At 44.1% G+C, this 20,833-nt stretch overlaps 1 protein-coding gene across 1 annotated transcript; it reads right to left on the bottom strand.

Annotated features, from left to right (window-relative positions):
- Positions 1-1,235: 1,235 nt before the first annotated feature.
- On the bottom strand, positions 1,236-19,403 carry arhgap31 (Rho GTPase activating protein 31). The gene is made up of 12 exons (XM_056411472.1): positions 18,232-19,403; positions 14,219-14,321; positions 13,645-13,789; positions 9,594-9,676; positions 8,990-9,097; positions 8,648-8,787; positions 7,902-8,109; positions 7,234-7,352; positions 5,977-6,036; positions 5,240-5,851; positions 4,320-4,468; positions 1,236-3,923 (listed from the first exon to the last, which is right to left on the bottom strand). The coding sequence occupies exons 1-12, from the start codon at positions 18,329-18,331 to the stop codon at positions 1,962-1,964; spliced, it is 3,789 nt and encodes a 1,262-aa protein (XP_056267447.1). The 5' UTR covers positions 18,332-19,403; the 3' UTR covers positions 1,236-1,961.
- Positions 19,404-20,833: the final 1,430 nt, after the last annotated feature.

Genomic DNA, 20,833 nt, shown 5'->3' with positions numbered 1-20,833 from the left:
GCGGTTGGCAAACAACTGTTTGGTGCTTTAGCGCCACCAACTGGTATGTAATTGCATTATTATTATTTTTTAAACATTTTTAAAAAAAAAACATTTTTTCTTAAGTTTGACCAAATATGGCGAAACCACAAAAATGAAAGTTTCAAAGGAGTGAAGAGGAAGTGTGTCCGTTTGACTTGCAATGTATATATATTAGGGAATGCTCCGATCTGATCGGCGCCGATCCATATCGGCCGATATTCCCCTTATCGGTTTGGATCGGCGTTCTCAAAACGGCCGATCAAACTTGGCCGATCAGATGACATAAAATCTGCGAGAACTATCAGAGACGTTTCAATCGCGGCGCACAGCAACGGAGAAAATGCGCCGGGCGAGGGCCGCAGAGAGCAGAGGGGATCCTCACTCACCGAGCGGCGTCCCTGTCCCGCCGAAATGCGGTAAACTCAGCCGACACTCGGATCTCCGTGGTCAACTCAGCCAACAAATAATTTCTGTGCCCCGAAAGACTGATGTCTACGGTACAGGCATTTGATCGGGAGCGCGCGAGGGTTTTGATAAAGTTAGCGGAAGGATTCACGTGACACAACATCCGGTTTTCCAAAGTTAGCGGAAAGAACCACATGATAAAACATCCGTTTTTCAAAATAAGATGTCGACAAATCATACACTAACAAATAAAAGTAAACAATGAACTGATTGTGTATCTTTATAGATCGTTTCTGAGATTTAGCTGAACTTATGCTCAAATTAAAACATTTTTACTGTACCAAGGATGAGTTTCTAAAAATAAAGGTCAGACTTTTGTCTGTTAAAAAAGGAGGAAAGATCCATGTGGCTGACCGAAAGGGTTAAGCACTTATAAGATATCTATCTTATACGATATCTATCTTATAAGCCCCTATAACCTATTGCTTGAGAACCGGTTCCGAAGAGCCTTGTATATAAAAATAAAACAAAACAAACAAAAATAAAACAAACAAACCAGAAATTAATTTCCCCCATAATCCATTACTTCTGCTTTATCAGTACCGTCAAGTCTATACTTCTCATGTTTTAAAACTTTTTTTTGATTTGCAACAGATTTTTTAAATACAAATTGTTGAAGTTGAGACCTCATGTAACATGTAATAAAATAAATGTGTTTTAAACTGTGACGGCTGGTTTTACCTGATTATTATAGTATTTCAGTGTTTGGCATGTTTGAATGAAAGAAACGTGACCCGGTGACTCTCGGAGGGATTTTCACAACTTTTTATTCTCTCGATTTTTAACAAAACTCATCAAGTGTTGTTTTTTTTTTTTACATGACTTCAGATACTTAAAGCAAAACATGTCCGTTGTGTTTCCTGTGAATACAGACAGCTGCAGTATCAATATACAAAAGTTACACCAAGAAATAAAAAATACAATTCTCATTTCTCAAATACTTTTACTTTTTTTTCTTTATAAAACACTTCCATCATTCATCCGGTCCATCCAAACGTCAGAATACACACATACTGTCACCTCAATAACATCCGCATCTTTAGAAAATACACTGCAGACTCCTGAAACATCCCAAATATGTTGTGTTCATGGGCGATAAAGCAAAAAAACATCGGATTCTTTTTGCTCATTAAATGCAACAAAAGATAGACACACACCTGGAGATGACATCATCCGACTCCAACACACAAACTACAGTCAGCGTGCACAAAGGGGCATTATTTAAACATTATCACGATTGTTTTTGATATTTTAAATCGACTAATCTACAAATTAACCTCAATATAATTTTGAAATTATTTGTAAATCCTTAATTTGCAGCACTTTAGATTTCTGTCAAGCTCAACTGTCTTTCACGCACATCTCAAATACTTAGAAAAATCAGAAATTCCCTCCCTCAAGGAATGTGTCAATCACAGCAAACTCACGAGGTTATGACATCATCGCGTATCCTGAACATCTTCCGTGTTTCCTGTTCACTCGATCTGTCGGTGGCTCCTGCTGTCGAATATCATGGACCTCCTCTGCGGCTGGTAGAAGCAGCTGGTCGACGTCTCCAGTCTCTGTCCGCTCTTCGGAATGGTCATTTTATTTTGAAGGGCGATCCCCTCCGGCGTCCTGAAAGTCTCCGCCGCCTCTTTGGAGAAGACGCTCGTCGCCGCCGGCTTGCCGTCGTCCCCCGACGTCGGGTAGTCCACGACGGGGAACGGGGGGCTGAGCAGGATCAGGCTCTGAGGCCTCTGCCGGGTCCTGAAGGACGGCCTCTGCAAGAGGTTCCTGTTGTTGTTGTTGTTGTTGTTGGTGGTGGCGGGTCGCGGACAATCCACAAACACCTCCAGGCTGGGCGCCGCGTGTCGCCTCCGGATGACCGGCGGCTCGGCGCCGTGCGGGTGTTTGGGTCGTGGCTCTTTGTTCTCCAGCTCCTCCTTCAGATCGGACATCGCCGGAGGAGGAGGAGGAGGCGCCGCGAGACTCTCCTTTCCTCGCTCCTTTCCTTGCTCCTTTCCTTGCTCCTTTCCTCGCTCCTTTCCTTGCTCCTTTCCTTGCTCCTTTCCTCGCTCCTTTCCTCGCTCCTTCGCCGCGTCGCCGTCCTGCTCCATGGTGGCGGGGGGCATCAGGCTGTACTGGACCCTCGGGGCCACCACCGGCACGCCCCGGGCCTGGCACGTCTTGATCATGAACGCCATCCGCACCGACGACACGCTCACCGGCGCAGAGTTGCGCCGCAGCGGCGCCCGCCGCTCGCTCAGGAACGACTCCAGCTCCGACGGGAGCCGGTCGCTCGCGGACTCGGAGGAGGTTGGCGGCCCTCCGGGGGAGGAGCTAAACTCGGACGACTTCCGGTGCTGCTGGTTGGAGATGTCCCGGATGCACCGGGGGCCCGGGTCCAAGTTGAGCGAGCTCGGCCGGCGTCCGGAGGGGCGGGGCTCCTCCCTTCTCTCGGCCTCGTAGGACATCTGGCGGTAGAACCGCTGAGACGCCGCTTGGCTCTTCTGTTTGGTCGCGCCGCATCTCCCCGAGGGCGAACGCGCCGCCCCGCTCCGAGGGCCGTCCCCCGAGAGGCGCTCGGCGCCCTCGTCGAGGCTCCGTCGGACCGGCGGAGGCGTGACGCGAGCTTCACCGCGAGAGCCGAAGGGCGACGGCTGCTGGAACGACTCCTCCACGTCGGGCGAGTGCAGCGGGCTGGTGACCCACTGCTGGGCGGAGCTCAGGTCCTCCCAGGGCTCCATCAGGTCCAGCTCCTCGGCGTTCCCTCCTCCTCCTCCTCCTCCTCCTCCTCCTCCTCCCTCGTAGCGGTCGAGGTTCGGCGGCTCCGAGGTGCGACGTCTCTCCTCCAGACACACCGACAGCCTCTGGACCGCCTCCGCCGCGGAGGTCATCGCGCTGATGTCGTTCTTCTTCTTCTTCACCGCCTCGTCGTCCTTTTTTTCTCCTCGCGAGATTTCGAGTTTCTCAAATTCTGCACCGTCGGCGTCATCCGTCGGGGTCTCCTCCTCCTCCTCCTCCTCCTCCGCCGTCGTCGCAACTTTATTCGAGCGGGGTTCTTCCGAAGGCGGTCGGCGATGCGGCGCCGCGTCTCCGCTGAAGGGTTTGAGGTTCAGATGCAGCTTCTTGTGTTTTCCCTCCGGCGCGGTGGCGCCGACGTTTCCCGTGACGCCGTCGTCGTCGTGAGGAGGAGACGAGGCGTCGGACTCTGAGGGGCGTGTCTTCGCAGAGTCGGATCCGGAGGAGCAGGGAGGCGGATCCCGAACGACGAGCGGCGACGGAGACGGAGAGCCGCGTTTCGACTTCACGTCCGCCGTTGACCTCTCGACCTCGCGGGGGCTGGACGCGGGGGGGTCGGAGGTCTCGCCCGGCAGGTCGATCTCAGGTTCGGTTATCTTCAGCTCCTGGTGGAGGTCGGACCACAGCTCTGTCACAGGAGAGGAGCCTTCATCCTGAGGAAGAATACATGAGAAACAGACAACAAAAAGAAGAAATAGAAGGATTAAATATAACCGATGATTTCAAATTGGAACAAAGAAAGCTTTGAAACTATAGGATTACAACTCAAACACATGTTTCCTCTCCTCAGATTACAGTGATAGTGTTTTTTAAATTGTAAATCACATGATCTGACTTCATTTGACTGACCAGGGATTAATCTGAGGGCCCTGAGAACTCATAATAACACAGATACTATGGCTTTCATCTACTGACTAATACTTATTTATTTAAATGTTTTAGCCTTTCATATTGTACAGAATTAATTTAAAGACACAATTAACCGAAAGCCCATAAGGCCCAATCAAAGATAGCCTCAGACATTCTGCCCAACAACCTCCATTATTTACCGGCTGCGTCGTCGTCTGCTGGCTGTGCGGCTCTCGGCCAGCAGGGGGCGCTGCATCTCTGCTTTCTCTTGCGTTTGCATCGGACGCTGGTTCCAGTTCAGAAGTATTGACCCCTCCTTGACCCCCTGGCAACATCTCTTTGCTTGCATCTGAATGAAAAGAAGGAGAAGAAGAAGAAGAAGAAAGACAATGGAGAAAAAGGAGAAGAAGAAAATGAAGAAGAAAGACAATGGAGAAAAAGAAAAAGAAGAGAAGAAGAAGATGGAGAAGGAGAAGAAGAAGAAAAAGAAGAGAAGGAGAAGAAGAAGAGAAGAAGAAGAAAAAGAAGAAGAAGAAAATGAAGAAGAAAGACAATGGAGAAAAAGAAAAAGAAGAGAAGAAGAAGATGGAGAAGGAGAAGAAGAAGAAAAGAAAAGAAGAAGAGAAGAAGAAGAAAATGAAGAAGAAAAACAATGGAGAAGGAGAAGAAGAAAAAGAAGAGAAAAAGAAGAGAAGGAGAAGAAGAGAAGAAGAAGAAAAAGAAGAAGAAAGACAATAGAGAAAAAGAAAAAGAGAAAAAGGAGAAGAAGAAAATGAAGAAGACAATGGAGAAAAAGAAAAAGAAGAGAAGAAGAAGATGGAGAAGAAGAGAAGAAGAAGAAAAAGAAGAAGAAAGACAGAAGAAGAAAAGAAATGAAGAAGAAAGACAATGGAGAAGAAGAAAATGAAGAAGGAAGACAATGGAGAAAAAGAAAAAGAAGAGAAGAAGAAGATGGAGAAGGAGAAGGAGAAGAAGAAGAGAAGGAGAAGAAGAAGAAAATGATGAAGAAAGACAATGGAGAAAAAGAAAAGAAGAAGAAGATGGAGAAGGAGAAGAAGAAGAAGAAGAGGAGATGTCACACATGTATGTCTTTAGCAGCGTGGGGTGACGCGTCCCTCACCCTCTGGTCGGGCCCTCGAGGCCGTCGGCTCCTCCGTGTGTTTCTTCTCGCTTCCTTCCCGCTTCTTGTCTTCCTCTCTTTGCGCCGCGTTGCTCTTCCCGGCGCCGCCGCTCCGCTCCGAGCTCTCTCTGCACGGCCTCAGGGCGGCGGCCTTGTCCTTGACGTGCGCCCCGCACGGCGTGCTGTTGGCGCTGATCACGGCCGACACGCGCAGCGGCACCGACACGGCGAAGGGCTCCGAGATGTTGACGGCTCGCCGCTGATGCCTCGGCGACGACTCCAGCGGGAAGAAGCTCCCCGGGAAGGAGGGCCGGGAGGAGGCGGCGCCGCCCGAGTACAGCATCCTCCGGCTCTTCGGGGAGGTGGGCTTGTAGCCGCCGAGGTCGTCGCCTTTGAACACCTTCAGCTGCTCCGGCAGAGTTTTGGGAGGCGGAGCCGAGGAGGCGCTCCAGCCGCCCGCCGCCCCTCCGGCTCGCGGCGCCCTGAAGTCCCAGCCGTCGGCGTCGTGGTCGCTCAGATCCAGGAGCGAGTCCAGCGTTCTGGACTTTACATCCGGAGCTAAATGGCCGCCGGCTCCACCGGCTGGACTCTTGTTTCCTGTTCTGTCGTCATCTGAGCGGCAACACAAAGAAGGAGAAGTGTTACACCGTCGTATATGTATGTATATATATATATACATATATATGTATATATGTATACGTTTCGCCCATGTGTTTGGAATGAGAGTATGGGGTCACCTGTGGGTAAGGAGCACAGCGACTCCATGCTCCTGGAGGGGCGGAGAGACGCTGCCTTTTCTGTTGGAAAGAAGACAAACATGAGCACACTTTGACAGGATGACATGTGTCAGGAAGCTGTAAACATTTTTACAAAAATAGGATCCATTGAACCTGGCTGTGTCTGATGCCTCCTGCCATCGCCCCTGCTGACCCCCCCCCCCACTCTCTCTACCTCCTTCTGTCTCATGGATCCTGGAGGTCTGGATCGTGGACCATGAACTATTCATACACTCATATCCATTGAATGTGTTCATGTAACTGTGTGATGCTTCCTTCTAGTCACATGACATCTATTGTTCATCTGGTCACATGACATCTATTGTTCATCTGGTCACATGACATCTATTGTCCATCTGGTCACATGACATCTATTGTTCATCTGGTCACATGACATCTATTGTTCATCTAGTCACATGACATCTATTGTTCATCTGGTCACATGACATCTATTGTTCATCTGGTCACATGACATCTATTGTTCATCTGGTCACATGACATCTATTGTTCATCTGGTCACATGACATCTATTGTTCATCTGGTCACATGACATCTATTGTTCATCTGGTCACATGACATCTATTGTTCATCTAGTCACATGACATCTATTGTTCATCTAGTCACATGACATCTATTGTTCATCTGGTCACATGACATCTATTGTTCATCTGGTCACATGACATCTATTGTTCATCTGGTCACATGACATCTATTGTTCATCTGGTCACATGACATCTATTGTTCATCTGATCACATGACATCTATTGTTCATCTGGTCACATGACATCTATTGTTCATCTGGTCACATGACATCTATTGTTCATCTGGTGACATGACATCTATTGTTCATCTGGTCACATGACATCTATTGTTCATCTGGTCACATGACATCTATTGTTCATCTTGTCACATGACATCTATTCTTCTGTCCATCCTGGAGAGGGGTCCTCCTCTGTTGCTCTCCTGAAGGGTTCTTCACCTTTTTTTTTCCCCCTTGAAAGTTTTTTTTCTATTTTTTGGGGAGTTGTTCCTGATCCGATGTGAAAGGTCAAAGGTCAGGGATCTCGTATGTGTACAGATTGTAATGCCCTCCGAGGCAAATTCGTCATTTGTGATACTGGGCTGTATATCAAATAAACTGAATTGAATTTAAACAGTTGGAGAATGAATTCAGACACGCGTGTAGTGTGTTGCCATGGTTACGCCGCTGTGGGTTACCTGTCCCCTGGGTTCTGATGAACACGCTGCCGTTCCGGCTCAGTTTCCCTTTCGACTCCACGGAGCGCCCCAGGTTGAAGATGGACTTCCACTTCTTTGATTTCCCAGATAACTTTCTCCTGAAACAATAAAACAGAGAGAAGATGAAGTCCTGAGAGTATAGTCATACATGTGTCGACCAATGGGTGTCCAGGACTTTAAACCACATTTCCAGGACCAAACATTTTTGTGAAATCTCGGTGTATACATGTAAAAGTGAGAAAATGTCGTATTTAAACTAACAATGAGAATTCCAAAGCATACAGTAAATAACCTTAAATGACTCAAATGAATGAGACAATAGTTTAGATTAAAAGAATAAACATTCATGTCTTTTCAGTTAAGGTGCGTTCACTTGCAGCGCGGAAAAATGTGTGTGAAACAGCGTATATGCCGGTTTATATTTAGAGTGTCATTCTTTTAAAAGATTATTAATTATTTAAAACTCAGCGTAAATAAACATATGAAAATAACAAATCTCCAAGACTTTTCCAAAACTTTGGTGATTTTTTCCCCAGGACTTTCAGACCATTTTAAAATTCCATGATTTTCCAGGTTTTCCATGAGCGTACCAACCCTGGTATGAACACAGTCATTGTGCATGAAGTAAACGCGGCGATGTGTCCTACTTGCTGTCTGATATGTCGATGACGGTGTGGTAGAGCGTGGCCGTGCTGGCGTTGGGCAGACTGTTCTCCCGCTGACGTTCCCGATGCACCGGGTGGTTTGGACTTAAGGAACGGGCCTGGGCTTCTTCCAGGCTCATCAGCTTCATGGGCTCACACTGGCCACTGAGCGGCAGCGTGGCGTACTTCTCCCCGCACATCAAACTGCGTCCTGGAAAAAAAGAAGAGGAAGAAGTTAGTCAGGTGTTTTTAGGTCAAATAGAAAAATCTATGAGCCTAAATACACATACATCACATTAAATTAATCATAAATACTCTCTCTACATAGTTAATATGTAAATGACTATTCTCTGGTGTTTAATGAAGTCTCTACAGAGGTGTGTAGAGGCCCATCTCCAGTGTTCTAATGGTACATTGTGTTATCGCCTTAGAAGACTAACGGAGGGGTAGAAAACCCTTGAAAACCCCTTTTATGTGAGCACAGCTGAAAACAGTTATGCTGGTGAGAGAAGCTATAAAACTGGCCTTCCTTTGAGCCACAAGAAGAACATTCATACTTACAATAAAAATCATTATTTATAACCTTGTCAATATCTTGACTAGATTTTATATTCATTTTGCAATTTATTTGATAAATAAAAGTGTGAGTTTTCATGGAAAACACAACATTGTCTGGGTGACCCCTAACTTTTTAACGGTCGTGTATTTCTCCCACAAAGAGAGAGAGTGTGTGTGTGTGTGTTGAATACCTTCTTTGGGTTTGATTTGCACAGCGTCGCTGAAGATCTCCTCCGTGTGGTTGAGAATATACTCGACCACCGACTGTTGTATCCGCACCTCCTGGAACGCCATGTCTCCGTTACTACACGACGCCTCGATGTCTTTAGAGCTACGGAAATTAAAGATGAAAATATTAAATATCAGAATTCTTTGAATAAAAATACAAAATGTTATTCATACATTTCTCCCAAACCATTTGTGTATGAATACAAAGTTAAAAGAGCAAAACAAGTAGCAATCTGTTAGACTTGAAAGTATTACCTCCTTTATTCAAGGTTATTTTGTAATTTTTTTTCGTTAGCTAAGCTCACCGTAATAGATTCGGAGCCCAGACCAGGGCCAGGTTCCGGGTGTGCATGTTGGTCTGGGTGCTTAAGGTGGCAAGGTGGGCCAAGTGTTTCGTGAGGTACTCCAGAGTCCTGCGGCGAGTCGACACACACACACACACACTTATTATACAATATTAACGCACAAAATTAATGTGTAAAATCTGGACCGTCGGTCGCCTCTACTGCCGAGTGTAAAGGGCGGCAGAGATCGTCGGCGAACACAACACACAACAGTGGGCCGCTACTACGGGGAGGCGACAAAACATCGTCGAGAAGCAGGGCGAATCGGAACAGACCAACCACATTCCACCACAAGGCGCGGACACCCGGGTTACTCGGACGGACATGATGTGTGTTGTCGGGCATCAGACAAGTATCCGGCAGCGGCTTTGGGAGGTACAAACACAGACAGTTACTCACACTGGGGGATTAACGGGACTACTGTGGAGGGTGTGTGGTAAATATACCTGGGAGTCCACATCACGAGGATCTGACATGGTCAACGAACACAGCTGCGGTCAGGGCAGGCGCCCGTAGGTCACGCTGCAAGAACAGAGAGACTGAGACGGAGTTTCTTGAAGCTCACCTGAAGTGAGGGCTCGGCAGCTCTTTGATGACCCCCTGAATGTGGACCAGTCTCTCATGATCCCCCTGGACCGAGACCACTTCCTGGATGCGGAACAGGGCGAAAATAATTCACTTCAAACGTCGGTTAAAAAAAAAGAAGAAGAAAGATTTCGCTGCGTTATCCCGGAGCCTAAAAGCATTGCAGTCATTATTTTTTTTTTAAACCATTATTATGGTTTTAGAAAACCATAATTAGATTCAGACTTACTAAATGTGTCCGCGTACATATTCTTAAACAAATGACAGGGTGTGTGTGTGTGTAAGAGGGTGAAACGCTGTGATCACAATGCACGCCCCGCCCCCCCATCACGCCCACCAATCGGATGGAGGCTGCAACAGATGTTAGCACGTTAGCTGCATTTGTTAGCAGTAGTTAGCAGCAGTTAGAGCCAAAGATGAACGTCTAGGTGACGTTATGCATTAGTAGGCATGATGGCCGGTCAAATAGACAGGGGTCATACATGTCGACCAATGGGTGTCCAGGACTTTAAACCAAATTTGCATGAGCAAAAAAAAAAAAAAATCTCGGTGTAAACATGAAAAAGTGAGAAAACGTCGGATTTAAACTAACAATGAGAATTCCAAAGCATAAAGTATATAACCTTAAATGACTCAAATGAATGAGACAATAGTTCAGATTAAAAGAATAAATATGTATGTCTTTTCAGTTACGGTGCGTTCACTTGCAGTGCGGAAAAATGTGCGAGTATGAAAGAGTGTATGGCGGCTTATATTTAGAGCGTCTTTCTTTTAAAAAGCATGTTAATTATTTAAAACTCAACATAAATAAACATATGAATATAACAAATTTCCATGATTTTTCCAAAACTTTGGGGATTTTCTTTTCTTCCCATGACTTTTCCAGGCCTGGAAGTACCCATTTAAAATTTCCATTACTTTTCCAGGTTTTCCATGAGCGGAAAATATGCGAGTATGAAAGAGCGTATGCCGACTTATATTTAGAGCGTCTTTCTTTTAAAATCATATTAATTATTTAAAAGTCAGTGTAAAATTAACATATGAATATAACAACATTTCCATGATTTTTCCAAAACTTTGAGGATTTGTTTTTTCCCCAGGAATTTATAAAAACCATTTTACTAATTCCAAGACTTTTCCAGGTTTTCCATGACCGAACGAACCCTGTTAACGGTGTTTGAATCTATATTAATGCTCACATCCTGCTCAATAACCGTGTTGTTAAGAGTTCATTCCTTCTGGGTTTTCTTTACACGCGATGCCGCGTGAGGATCGGACTTTTCCCAAAGCGCTGCGGCGCTGGAGATTCCGGGCAGGAGCAGCACCAGATGTGTTAATGCCAAGGTACGCTCACGGTCCGTCAGGGTGCACAGAGAGCAGCGGCTCACGGCTCCGGACTCCTTCTCTTTCACATCTGCAGCGCATCCAGAAAACTCTAAATGTAGACACACTGTGCCACCCCGACGTCGGCCCGCAGGTTAGTGGAGGCATTTCAATGTGTTCGCTTAGGATCTTAAACCCCCAGCTATGAAATGGTTGAATATTTAAAGAGGGCATTATTATTAAATGGTTACTTGTTAGAGCTGCTTGGCAACAGTGAAGTCCAATAAACACACAGAGATACAAACAAGATGGACAGGCCGATCCGGAACAGGTGAGGAGGACACGAGACATTATTGTCCATGTTGGAGAACCCGGAGCGCCCTCTGCATCACGACGGCAGGGACAGCGGAGAACATTCTCCAACAGACAGATACAGGAGAACGTTCCTGATACAGGAGAACATTCCTGATACAGGAGAACATTACAGATACAGGAGGACGTTCCTGCTCACTGCTATTAGACTTTATAATGAATCACCTCTGGCCAGATCCTCCTCAAATTGAATCAACATGGCACTGCTTTCACTTTCCAGCTCTCTCTATCTCTCTCTTTCTACCTACCTACCTCTCTCTCTCTCTCTCTACCTACCTCTCTCTCTCTCACCTACCTACCTCTCTCTCTACCTACCTACCTACCTCTCTCTCTCTCTCTCTACCTACCTCTCTCTCTCTCTCTCTACCTACCTCTCTCTCTCTACCTACCTCTCTCTCTCTCCCACCCACCTCTCTCTCTCTCCTCTACCTCTCTCTCCCACCCACCTCTCTCTCTCTCCACCTACCTCTCTCCACCCACTCTCTCTCTCTCACCCACCTACCTCTCTCTCCCACCTACCTCTCTCTCTCTCTCTCTCTCTCTCTCTACCTACCTACCTCTCTCTCTACCTAACTACCTCTCTCTCTCTCTCCTACCTACCTCTCTCTCTCTCTCTCTCTCTCTACCTCTCTCTCTCTCTCTCTCTCTACCTCTCTCTCTCTCTCTCTCTCTCTCTCTCTACCTCTCTCTCTCTCTCTCTCTACCTACCTCTCTCTCTCTCTCTCTCTCTCTACCTCTCTCTCTCTCTCTCTCGAAAGTCGGGTTCAGCGTGAAGTCCGCCGCCAAGATGAAACAGCAGGTGGCTGCGCTGCGTCTGGCGGCGTCTCTGAGAGGAGGCGCGGCGGGCGGCCCGCGGGCGGCGGCTGCGGCGCGTGGGCGCCGATCCACAGGCGCGGGCGGCGGCGTCACTGCTGCTGCACCGAGGATGATGAGATCAGGCTGTTTCTGCACAAAAAAAATTAGACAAACAAGAGGTTTTAGGATCAAATTTATTTGATTTGTTGGTTTTAAGTTTTATTTGTTTTTAAACTCTTTAAAGTTAATGATGTTTTTCGATAGGAATTTTAGAGAGGTGTTGTTTTAATGAGCCTGACACCCATAAACCCCCACAGTGCTACTTGGCTACAAAAAGAAACCCCGCAGGACATTATCAGGGTAAGTCGTGGGCCCTTTTTAGCTACCTAAAGGTGCCATGCAGGGGGGGGCTGAGCCGCCCCCCGGCCCTGGGCAGCCGGGGGGGGGACACCGCCCCCTGCTAAGAACGAGCCACCCAGAAACTCTCTCTCTCTCTCTCTCTCTCCACCTCTCTCTCTCCTCTACCTCCTCTCTCCTACCCTCTCTCTACCTCCCTACCACCTCTCTCTCTCACCTCTCTCACCTACCTCTCTCTCACCCTACCTCTCTCTCTCTCTCTCTCTCTCTAGCCTACCTCTCTCTCTCCCACCTCTCTCTCTCTCTCCCTACCTCTCTCTCTCTCCTCTACCCACCTCTCTCTCTCACCCTACCTCTCTCTCTCTACCTACCTCTCTCTCTCTCTCCCCACTCTCTCTCTCTCCCACCCACCTCTCTCGCTCCCCCTCTCTCTCTCTCTCCACCTCTCTCTCTCTCTCCCCCACCCACCTCTCTCTCTCTCCCCTACCTCTCTCTCTCCTCCCTCTACCCACCTCTCTCCCACTCTGCCTCTCTCTCTCTCTCTCACCTACCTCTCTCTCCACCTCTACCCCACCTCTCTCTCTCACTCTACCCACCTACCTCTCTCTCCTCTACCCACCTCTCTCTCTCTCCCCACCCACCTACCTCTCTCTCTCTCCACCCACCTCTCTCTCTCTCTCTCCCTACCCACCTCTCTCACCCACCCACCTCCTCTCTCTCCACCTAGCTACCCACCTCTCTCTCTCTCTCTACCTCCACCCACCCACCTCCTCTCACCCTGCCTCTCTCTCTCTCTCTACCTACCTACCTACCTACCTACCTCTCTCTCTCTCTCTCTACCTACCTCTCTCTCTCTACCTACCTACCTCTCTCTCTCCATCTCTCTCTCTCTCTCCCTACCTACCTATCCATCTCTCTATAACAGGTAAACAATGATGTTTTCCACACAGTATGCTGTACATGCACATTTCATTCAGATCACCGGCAGCAAACCGACGACTCGAAACCACAAAGACGACGAATGAAGTCATGCTTTAGTTTAATTACTTCATTTTGTAAGTTCTTTGCTTTTCAGTGCAGCTGATCAATCGTGAGCCAAAGAGATGAACAATTACTGTTTGTAAAGCGTAAATCTGACTGAACACGACGCAGGATGTGATGTTTCTAAACGTTGATGTACTCACGGTGAATTTGCTGTACAGCTCATACGTGAGCAGAGGGTTGGGAAGCTCCCTGAAGAACAGCTTGCATAAGGAACCCACACAGTGGATGTCCTGGAGGTACACTTCCTTTGTGAGGTCGGGGCACGCCTCGGAGCTGAATTCCTGCCTGCGTGCACACACACACACACACACACACACACACACACACACACACACACACACACACACACACACACACACACACACACACACACAGTTAGCTGAATGCTTTGACTGTTACTACCCCTGCTAACTGTTGCAGTGCGTGGCTTTATAGATTGAGCTCTCAAACTCAATACTAATCTGAGAAAAATATATCATGTAAATTAAAGATTATCATGACTATTTATTCAGGCCAGTTTAATGAGAAAATATAGCTGGACTATTTGATTTAAGATCGCATAATATTCCTAACTCCCAGGATGTATAATAATAGTAGTTATTGAGAATGTAAGAAGGTTAAAACACGGACGCTTTATGATGAAATCATCGTTCTTTTGATCTCATTTTCGACTATTTCCTTTCTGACGTGAGGCCTGACGTGTTGCGTGAGTACCTGAGCCGCTGGATGTTTGAGGTGACCCCCGACAGTCTGTAGATCCCGTCCACGATCCCGTGCTCCTCGATGAACTCTGCACACTTCTTAAGAACCTGAGGAACTGAAGTGAAGACGCAAGTTAGACGAGTAATTTTACTCATAAAGGTCACAGACGAGTACTTTTACTCATAAAGGTGACGCTCACACGCAGATCTGAAAAGATGAGGAGGAACTGTGAATACACACCGAACAATGAAGGTGCCATCTGGAACCGAAAATGGTTCTTCAGAGTGATGCCATAGAAGAACCATTTCTGGTTCCACAAAGAACCTTTCAAACCAGGATTCTTTAAAGAACCATTTCCTTAAATAGTTCTTCAAAGAACCTATAAAGGTGTCTCAAAGAACCTTCCAAAAAAATGGTTATTTAAGGCACCATTTCTGGTTCCACAAAGAACCTTTCAAACCAGGATTCTTTAAAGAACCATGTCCTTAAATAGTTCTTCAAAGAACCTATAAAGGTGTCTCAAAGAACCTTAAAACATGGTTCTTTAAGGCACCATTTATGGTTCCACAAAGAACCTTTCAAACCAGGGTTCTTTAAAGAACCATTTCCTTAAATAGTTCCTCAAAGAACCTATAACGGTGTCTAAAAGAACCTTCCCAAAAAATGGTTCTTTAAGGCACCATTTATGATTCCACAAAGTACCTTTCATACCAGGGTTCTTTAGAGAACCATTTCCTGAAATTGTTCTTCAAAGAACCTTTAAAAAATGGTTCTTTAAGGCACCATGTCTGGTTCCACAAAGAACCTTTCAAACCAGGGTTCTTTAAAAAAACATTTCCATGTAGAGTTCTTCAAAGAACCTATAATGGCGCCTCAAACGGGAAAAAAAAGGTTCTTCGGTATGTGACGGCTCTTCGTAGAACCACAGAGCCTCTGAAAGAACCATTGAAGAACCCTTCTTGTTCTGCGTGTACGGTGGACTTCATGTCGGGTCTGTTCCACTCGGTCTGGTTCTGTTCCTCAGGGCCGCTGATTGTAGGTGGACTTTGACAGGAAGTTAAAAATGGTTTGTTTGTTTCAGAGGAAGCTCGACACACCCAGAGTCCTTGCAGCCGCTCCGACTTACGACATTTCCTCTAATAGAAAACGGCTTTTTTAAAATGTCTCCACTGACCGACACACGTCTACTGGACTGCAGTCCATCACCTTCTGTACACAAGTACCTGCAAGTTAAAAAAACAACAACAACAAAACTTGACGGCTAAATCACGCGCTCCGATTCACTCGGACCACGTTATAATACTGGAAGTACTTGAATGCATCACGTGTATTTCTGATTGCATTTCTTCTTAAACAAAGACAATTAAGACCAGCTGTATTTTACAGGTGTGTTTAACCCTCCTGTTACCTTTACATTTACTAACATATTTTACCCTCGGGGTCAATTTGACCCCAGCAATTAAAACCTCCAGAAAATTATTAGAATTAATATTGTTTCCCAAGTTTAAGTGTGAGGTACTTTATGTTTGTTTGTTGACGACCTAAATAGCCCTTTAAATATATAAAATTTGATATTTCTTATATGTTTGACACAGTGAAAAACAGCCTGGGGTCAAAATTGACCCTAAAGAACACCGACGTTAAACATTGAATGGGGTCAAATTGACCCGAAAGGTAACAGGAGGGTTAAAGCGTGTCTGAAGGAACAGACGGTGGAGATGAACCCACATGTTGATTCATCCATAATAATGTTGATAAAGTGCAACTCTTCTCAGATATAAAGACTAAAATCCACTTTTTAAAGTCTGACATGGATTAAAACATCGTGTATTATGTAAGCGCTGTGTGATTTTAAGTTAACGGATGATGCGCCGCTGCAAGTTTAAAAAAGATACTTCATATTTACATTTGAACATCAATAGTTAATAATAACTTTCTCTCACAGAAAAAAAAAATTGTATATTAAAACAGAAATGGTCAAGTCTTTTGAGAGTTGTAGTTCCATAAGCTGCATTAAAGTTATTTTATTCCATTATGTCAGAGTAATTACTCTAGTAGACGTTCCCATTTTAACTACGCTCTTATTTCTGTCTCTTGTTGTTGAATTTTTTTTAAACACATCCTCCACAAAATGAAAGAATAGTTTCCACAATGGTTCATTTCTCTGAAAGTGCTCATTCTCTCATGTCTTTGACTTAATTGGACTTTCAGCGACATGCCTGTGGTCGACTTTAACTCTGGAGCCTCGCTTAGCGCCTCCCAGTCTCTACTGAGGGAATAGCCCTCTGTAGCCTGGCACCACAAGCACAGCGAGGACAGATTTATAAAAGGTGCTTCATGACGAATCATTAACATCATTTCCTGATAAGAGGCACATTTTAAGTTACAATTGGAGTTAATCCAAAAAATAGAGTCCTGAAATACAACTTGTTTGTTCACAAAATACTCCTAAATGATCCTTTAAATGTTGATAATACACCTTTTGTATATCTGATGAATTAAGAGTCTTAAATTATTTGGAGTTTTAAAATGACATCATTAAATATACATGTTATAAACAACTGAACATAATCCTGATTAAGTGTGAAGCCCACACACTTTTATCGATCGCTCTCTCATGCCCATTATTATTTGAGATAATTAAATGTTGAATCAGTCTAGTAGTCGTGTTTATTAGTATTCTCTCTCTTTTAAAGTCTTTCGAGAGATTGCGATAGTAAGTGTGCAAAAAAAATTATTAACACTTTTTGTGTGCAGTTGTGAAGCACAGGGTTCTTACACAGTTTGACAAATGGATTTCCATGACTTTTCCATGACTTTAAACCAAATTTCCATGAACAAACTGAAATCTCTGTATAAACATGAACAATTTAGAAAATGTAGCGTATTGATTGCGTACGCCGGCTTATATTCTAAACGTCTTTCTTTAAAAAACATACGAATTATTTCAAACTCGGCGTAAATGAACACGTGATTAGAACAAATTTCCTTGACTTTTCCAAAACTTTTCTGATTTAAGTTTTTCCATGAGTTTTCCAGGCCTGGAAATTACCATTTTAAAATTCCATGAATTTTCCAGGTTTTCCATGAACCCATGATGCGTAAATGAGATGAACTTCGACACTTAACTTTACACATAAGTAGAGGTGTGCCGGCTACACGTGGACTTTGACTGCTTACAGATGTGTACGGTTTTTGATGGTCACTTAACATCTGCTTTGTGTATTAATATTTAAATGCAGTAACAACATGAACGCACTAACACAATATGTCTGCTGGACATCTCTGACGAGGAGCTACGACCTCCTCCCTCACTTCCTGCTCCCAATGCACCGCCTCACACTTAAAGTTATCCTCATATATTCATTTACCCTTTTCACGTGGGATTCTTCTCTTTTTTTGGGGGGATATATCATCCGGAATATAATCACAGATGTTTGTAACAAAGAGAAATGAGATCAGAAGGCAGGAAACAGATCAAATGACATATTCTCCCAAACAAACGGGATATTTTTAGGATTTGATGACACATTTAGTGTTTATCATAACTGCTGGTTTTCTCTCATCCATAGGCAGCAGCACCGCCCAGTCTTAAGTTATAAAAACCAGTCATGGTAACCATAGTTACCATGGGACATTAACACCAAAAATGCAAGAGCCACACCCAAAAGTCACAAATGACCGTTTCATAGAGCCAATGTGTGAATGAATGGCCTCAATTCAGCACATATAGAGCACATGTAGACCCACTATTCAGATGTGTTATCTTTAAATAAAGCCTATATGTGTTACAGAAATATACTTTTTGTCTTATTCGTGCAATTCAAGCCACTTTATGTGGATGGAAAAAGTTATTATAGCTATAATAATCCCAAAAAAGTACTAATAAACGTACAATTCCAGTATAAATATCACCTTCTACACACGAGTCAAGTAATTAATGAAAGGAGTCACGTCTAGTGTGATGAAAGCTGCTTGTAAAAGAGTGGAAGTATAAAAATAAAAGTTGAATAAATATAGTTTACCATCCTGTGCCGAGCTCTGGAGGTGTTCTGTCAGGTCACAGCCGAACGCATTTTCGCCTCCTTTCTTTTTGGATTTCTGCTTCGTGCCTTTATTCTTCATGTGGTCTCCAGTTAGTCGTCCCGGTGAGATCAAAACAAACGGATCCTTTTGGAAGCGCGGCGATCGATCCCCATGTGACCTCGACCGGAGGGTCGAGTCTGTGGGTCAGAAAGAAGAAGAGAAAAAAAAAAAAGAGAGCAGCAGCAGCCGCGGAGAACAAATCCCAGCGCACAGCCCCCGAAAAAAAAAACTCTCTGCATCCGCTTCACATTCTGATTAACCACACGGTCGGGAGGCTGAGAGCAGAAGTGACGTCACATCTTTATAAAAAACGTTTAAAGTCCTTTAGATCGTCACAAGTCCGAGTGACGGATCGATGGACGTTCCCAGCCGAGACGTGGCAGCCCGTCGCTTTATCTCTGAAGGATTCTTCTGCAGAAACAGCGTTAGAATCGGTCCGTTTCCTGTTGTGTGTGTGTTTTTTGTTTTTTTACCCCCAGCCAGTTTCCCTCTGCTCCTTTTTTTTTTTTTTATCTCCTCCTCTTTTCCTTCATTCCACAGTCTCCCCTTCTCACTAGCTCCTCTGTAGCCCGGGGAAGCGAACGAACAGAGGCAAATCCCGCAGGGAACTTTCCGTTTTCTTTATTTGTAATCAAGATTTCCACGTTGCTCTCTCTCTATATTTAGAGATGGACTCGTGACAGAGGGTCTTTTAGAGAAATGTTGAGACTGTGTAAAGAGGAGGGAAGAAGTGGCGTGAGGGGAGGAGAACAGCTGACTTCTGTTTCTCTCCTGCTTTAGGAATTACTGACCTCCTTTATCCATGTGTTTAAAAAAAAAAAATTCTCATGTGTCCCAAAAACTCGGGACCTGACGGGAAAAGCCGCTCTCTGCCTTTCCTGAATGCTCCCAATGTGGACAATTTCCTGTGCAAAGAGCCCGGGCTCGAAAACAAAAACAGACAGGGTTCAGAAGGAAGTGGGAGGTGACTTGAGGCGAGGGCCTGAAGGGCACAGATGGGAAATGGGGGGGGGTGGCAGTGGGGGTAAGGGTGAGGAGATGGACGACACACATGGTTCTCGTTACCGAGCGTGTCGTGTTTTTCTTTTTCTCGAACTGCAACGTTATCACAGACGTAATCAATGATTGCATTAAACGTGTATATATATATATACATATATAAATATTTATATATACAGGACTGTCTCAGAAAATTAGAATATTGTGATAAAGTTCTTTATTTTCTGTAATGCAATTAAAAAAACAAAAATGTCATGCATTCTGGATTCATTACAAATCAACTGAAATATTGCAAGCCTTTTATTCTTTTAATATTGCTGATTATGGCTTACAGCTTAAGAAAACTCTAAAATCCTATCTCATAAAATTTTAATATTTCCTCAGACCAAGTAAAAAAAGATTTATAACAGCTGAGTGTTTGTCAAGGCTCAGGAAACCCTTGCAGGTGTTTCGAGTTAATTAGACAATTCAAGTGATTTGTTTAATACCCTACTAGTATACTTTTTCATGATATTCTAATATTTAGAGATAGGATATTTGAGTTTTCTTAAGCTGTAAGCCATAATCAGCAATAAATCAGAATAAAAGGCTTGCAATATTTCAGTTGATTTGTAATGAATCCAGAATGCATGACATTTTTGTTTTTTTAATTGCATTGCAGAAAATAAAGAACTTCATCACAATATTCTAATTTTCTGAGACAGTCCTGTATATATATATTTACAATATATTTATATACATATAAATATTTACAGTATAATTATATATATATATACATATATATATAAATATTTACAATATATTTATATATATATATATATTCATATAAATATATATATATTCATATAAATATATATATACGTATGTAAAAATATTCATATATTATATATATATATATTCATATATATAAAATATATATTTACAGGTTTTTTTTAACTTCCTGTCTTTACTAAATGTAATAACATAACCAGAGACTCCCTGGGTAGTGATGGTTCCTCCTATCTGGACAAGATCCCAAAAAAAACAAATTCCATAACTTGAGGTGCGACATTTTTTTTAGCTGTAACTTTCCCCCGCGGTGATATTTTGAAACCTACATCACTAATTGCAGTGCCTCTATAATAACCCCTGTTGGTCCACTGACTACAGTGATTTATAGTCATTTTACCTCATTAAATGTTGACACCGGAGGCCGTAAAGCTATTCTATTTTTGGTTTTATTGCCGTACACAGTCTAGTTTTACTAGCCTCATAACCTGCACAACAATTATGGTTTCCAAGTCCAATGTTCCTCCCTTAAATGCATATGAAAGCTTAGCGTGCTGCAATAACGTGTTGGCAGTGGAATACAAGCTGCGAAACAACCCCCGACAAATGATCACCTTTTAACTTAAGTGGATAGAAAAAAAACTTATTTGCTACAAATGCCCATTTATAAACAAACACATGTAACTTTATTTAAAATCATGTTTCTAGTATAATATTCACTCTTTTAGCTCAGTTTTTGGTCTCCACCACTAATGTTAATCGACTATGTTCACC

Source organism: Pseudoliparis swirei, chromosome 3 (assembly GCF_029220125.1).
Source record: "Pseudoliparis swirei isolate HS2019 ecotype Mariana Trench chromosome 3, NWPU_hadal_v1, whole genome shotgun sequence".
Taxonomy (NCBI): Eukaryota; Metazoa; Chordata; class Actinopteri; order Perciformes; family Liparidae; genus Pseudoliparis; species Pseudoliparis swirei.
Note: the sequence above shows the minus strand (reverse complement) of the source record. Positions and strands in the feature narration are given on the sequence as shown.

What these genes read in the sequence shown, in the direction of transcription:
- arhgap31 (XM_056411472.1), bottom strand. Translation starts at nt 18,331, where the DNA reads ATGAAGAATAAAGGCACGAAGCAGAAATCCAAAAAGAAAGGAGGCGAA. An exon ending in AGCTGTACAGCAAATTCACC is followed by an intron (nt 9,677 to 13,644) that starts GTGAGTACATCA and finishes TTCCGCATCCAG; the next exon opens with GAAGTGGTCTCGGTCCAGGG. An exon ending in TGGGCTCCGAATCTATTACG is followed by an intron (nt 8,788 to 8,989) that starts GTGAGCTTAGCT and finishes TAATTTCCGTAG; the next exon opens with CTCTAAAGACATCGAGGCGT.